Here is a 4,366-nt window from a genome sequence, read left to right on the forward strand (position 1 = left end):
TTGCATGTTTGTATGAGGAAGGGGATATGTTGGGGTCAGTTGGCAGACTGACCCCCGATGGCAGACCCCTGTCCCCCCGCCCCCCCCCCGCACTGGGGGGGAGGGGGGGCACACAAGCACTATTCCTCAAAGAATTACTTGAATGAACATTCTGTTTACTTTCTTACTTGTTCATAAGATGATAACTCATTTGAGAAGTTCTTAACATCTTCAGAAACAGACAGGAAAAAAGCTCACGCACTGACAGAGTCATGACGGTTTCTCTGTCCGCAGTGACTCCGACACGGATGCAGACAGCTTCTACGGCACCATCGAGCGGCCGATGGATCTCACGCATAATTTTGACCCTGAAGACTTTGGTAAGTTCAATATGGGTCAGAACGAGGCTAACGCCCTGCTCGCTGTCCTGACTCAGCATTACTCATGCCTATGTACAGGCAGGGGCTATGATGAAGACGATGATGAAGACGAGGAAGACTACCTGAAGCCAGACGAAGACAGCTCACCGACCACCTCAGGTAGCAGCACCAGAGTGAACTTTTAACTTCAATCCTAAAAAGTGCAGCTGCTGTATTTGCTCTTTTTCCTCCCAGGTCGACCGACAGGGCCCCCTCCTTCCTACCCTCCCCCGCCGGTGCCAGCAGGCTACCTGCACCATCAGGACACTGTTTCAGCATCACTCAAAGACCTGGCTCCGCCCACACTGCTGCAATACTCCGGCTCCACCAGTCCACTGCTCAAAAAGCCCCCACCTTCCCCACCACCACCTTTTTGCCAGAATGACTTGAACAGAGGTCCACCTCCCCCTCTACCTTTTGCCCCTCACCTGCACAAGCCTCCATCTCCCTCACCACCTCCTCCTCCTCCTGCCAGTTCAAAGAGAGCTCTCCAGAGCCGGGCGACTTCTGTTGGGGGGTCAGACAGCAGAGAGCGGAGGCCGCCCTCCACATTATCCATCCAGTCACCCGCCACTCTGCCAATCTGTAACCAGTTAGAGTCCAGGCTGTGCTTGAACGGCCCCACCCAGTCACAGGGAAGCCACTGTCCTCGGAGCAAATCAGGTGGGATTCCAACCCAACCTGTCAACACCGCAGGACGCAGCTTGTCTGCCAGTCAAACCTCCTTGCCTGGAAAGCTCTCAGTCTCTCCACAGCTTAAAACTGGACTTCACAACAAAGTGGGGGCTACCAAACCCCCCGTCCCCAGCACCAAACCACCACTGCCTCCCCTAAAACCCTCCTTTGGAACATCTTTCCAGTAAGTTAGACTAAGAGCTACCGCATGTCTGATGGGTGTCCACACTGATGAATATGAGCTTTTACACTAACAAGCAGAAACACTGATGTGAAGGCAGAAACTGTACTGAAGTACAGAAACCAATCAGTAACTGTACTGAAGTACAGAAAACAGTAACTGTACTCATGTACAAAATCCAACAGTAACTGTACTCAATAACAAATATCAAATGGTAACTACTGAAGTATTAATTTTAAACAGTAATTACTGAAGAAAAAATATCAAATGTAACGACTGATGTACAGCTGTTTTTGAGTACCATAATCTATCAGTAACTATCCAAGTACATATATCAAACAGTAACTGTTCAAGGACAAAATAAAACAGTAACAGTACTCAGTTACAAATATCAAATAGTAACTGTTCTGTAGTACAAATATTAAATAGTAACTACTCGAGTACAAATATCAAATAGTAACTGTACTCAAGTACAACCATCAAACATTGACTATTCTAAAACAAATACCCAATGGTAACTACCCAAGTACAAATATCAAACAGTACCTGTACTCGAGCACAGTTTTTAAATGGTAACTACTCAAATATAAATATCAAACAGTAACTTGTCAAGCACAAATATCAACCAGTGATTACTTGAGTACAATATAAAAGTACAAACTGGTGTTTTTGAAGTAGCTGTGTGACTAAGCTGGGTTTTCTTGTCAGAAGAGCGTCTCCAGAAGGCCAGAGCTTCCGCTCACTGGGAGAGGAGACACCTCCTGAGCTGATGATGAAACGAGATTGGAAGAAGTCTGGAGGAGAAGAGGACTCTGATGACGACTATGAGAATGTAAGCAGAACTGCAAGATACTTAAAGATCGTCAGCAGTCAATCCTGCTGTCTTCATGTGTTTTCTTACATTCTGCTGTCATTCTAAACACATTGTTTAAACCAACAAACTGCTTAGTCAGCACTGCTTTCTAACCACAGGTGCAGCTCCCAGACTCTGTGTTCATCGATTCGACTGAAACAAGCTTTGTGGAAAAGTAAGACATTTGTATTTGGATAAAGGTCATGGAAAGAAACTTTCCTTCAGTCAACCAAGTCTTCCTGCTGTTTGGATCATTTTCACCTCAAAGGAAAAGCCTCTTCTGCTGCTTTGTCTTTGTAGGAAAGAGTTGGCACACGTTTGTTGAACGGACTCTCTTTTTCACTTGCATCATTGCATTCTTTAAAAAAAATGATCTTCCCCGTGTAACATGCTGATGCTTCTGGATGCAGGTTGTTCAAAGATGAACCCATTCCTCCACAAGACGGGCTGTACGGTATCAGAAATTCAGGAACCAAGACGTCAAAGGTGTGTGTTTGCGATTCTGAATCAGTTATATATTATAAACTAATGAAACCAGACAATTCTAACAGAATTTCACTGCAGATTTATTTTATCTTAAAAACTGCCAGATCCATTGAAAATAACAGACATAGAAAAGCAACACTTAGACATATCCAGTTCAGAGATTATTTGTGTCTGTTTCTTCCTATTCACTGTAGAGAACAAAGTTTACTTTTTTAAGACAAAATCTTTCAATGTAAGAACTATATATTCACAAAAGTCATAATTAAATGCTCCTGGTTTAAATGAAACTGAAAGCCAGAGTTTTTTTAAGCTTAAGAAGCTCTCTTTTTGCATTATTCAGGTGCTGGTGGTGTGGGACACCAGCATAGGGAAAGCCAGGAACTACAGACTCTTTGAAGAGGTAATAAACAGGACAATCGGTTCTGTTTTCACAATAAAAGCTTTTGAAGTCTGAACCCTTTAGATAAGAAATTAATGCTTCATATAAAAAATATATATATTTTTCTGCTTTTACAGAATGGCTGCATATTTCTGGAAAGTGAGTTGACCTTCCCCAACCTCTCAGCTCTGATCGAACACTACCACTGCCAGCCTCTTCCTCACCACGGCTCCCTGTGCCTGCAGAAGCCCTATTCCAGGACACTCAGCTTCTGAGCATGTGCAGCGGGCCTCAATCTAACCCAACAGTCTACCTGTCACACTGTTTAGGAAAGTGTATTTTTAGTCAAAGTTTGTTTTTCTATGATGATGGTAACTTATGAATAGTTTTTAAAACTGAGAGCAAAAAAAGCTATTATAAATATCAACAAAATGCCTCTCGTTCACTTTTGTGTTGAAGTTCCTAATCAATTTGGGATTTTTTAAGCACTCCTGCCCTCTGCTAACCAGCTAGTATTCTGTGTAATAATAAAGGGAAGGTTGTGCTGCATTCTGCCCACACAGGGGTGCTGTAACCATATCTCCACACCCCTGCAAGTGTAATATCAAATGGAGAAGACTGATTTTTGGCAGCATGCAGTTTACTGTCTGCAGCCTGGTGGTGCCAAGTATTTAACCAGAAATATGAGAGCAGGAACACAAGCGTTTCATGTCATCCTGAACAGTTTCTATTAACTGACCATCCAAACCCAGTCTGTCCTGAAGCAATGACGTTCAGTGGAGAAACAAGCACAAAGCGGTGTCTCTTCAAACTAACACTTTGAACTTCAACTGTCTGGTTTATTATTGCATCGGACACAAATGGGAAATTGATTTTAAAAATATGATATATGAGACAGTTCTTTGAGAAGGAAAGTAGATGAATAGGAAATGGAAATAGTTATGAATTCACCCAGAACTGAACAAAAAATTATCTTGTGTATTGTTTTTCATGAAAGATATTGTGTTCAGCACTTAATTTTATCCTATAAAATGTTATTTTTACTATTTATGTGTACATTTTGATGTAGGTATTGTATAAAACAATTTCTGTAAAAACTGTAAATATACCTTTTTTACAAAGCATATGTTGAACTTATATAAAGAATACCATAAAACCACTATTCAATGTCCTTTGTTTTATATTTACCACACCAGCAGATGTTACTGTTGCAGACTGTAAGCTCGCCTTTGCCATGTGTTGAATTGCGCCTTAGCTCTATGAAGGCACGTCTGCCTCAGATCACGCCATTCGTCTGAGTCAAAGTGCCTTTGTGGAAGACGACTGAGATGCCACTGTGACTGAGACACTGCTAAAGGCAAACAATGAACAAATGTGCAACCACCCATGTTCAG

General features: G+C 42.3%; 1 protein-coding gene across 5 annotated transcripts in view; it reads left to right on the plus strand.

The window, feature by feature from the left end:
* The window catches only part of sh3bp2 (SH3-domain binding protein 2), a 26,537-nt gene extending 22,403 nt beyond the window's left edge, over positions 1 to 4,134 (plus strand). For 4 of the 5 annotated variants that reach the window (XM_024262773.2, XM_024262770.2, XM_024262771.2 and 1 more), the window contains exons 6-13: positions 274 to 359; positions 438 to 518; positions 594 to 1,257; positions 1,963 to 2,086; positions 2,227 to 2,282; positions 2,518 to 2,593; positions 2,934 to 2,993; positions 3,110 to 4,134. In XM_024262773.2, coding sequence (XP_024118541.1) covers positions 274 to 359; positions 438 to 518; positions 594 to 1,257; positions 1,963 to 2,086; positions 2,227 to 2,282; positions 2,518 to 2,593; positions 2,934 to 2,993; positions 3,110 to 3,247 — 1,285 coding nt within the window. In that variant the 3' untranslated portion in view covers positions 3,248 to 4,134. The remainder of the gene's footprint in view (positions 1 to 273; positions 360 to 437; positions 519 to 593; positions 1,258 to 1,962; positions 2,087 to 2,226; positions 2,283 to 2,517; positions 2,594 to 2,933; positions 2,994 to 3,109) is intronic. The other variant, XM_024262772.2, reaches the window with a different exon arrangement.
* Positions 4,135 to 4,366: the final 232 nt, after the last annotated feature.

Source organism: Oryzias melastigma, linkage group LG18, assembly GCF_002922805.2.
Source record: "Oryzias melastigma strain HK-1 linkage group LG18, ASM292280v2, whole genome shotgun sequence".
In the NCBI taxonomy this organism is placed as follows: Eukaryota; Metazoa; Chordata; class Actinopteri; order Beloniformes; family Adrianichthyidae; genus Oryzias; species Oryzias melastigma.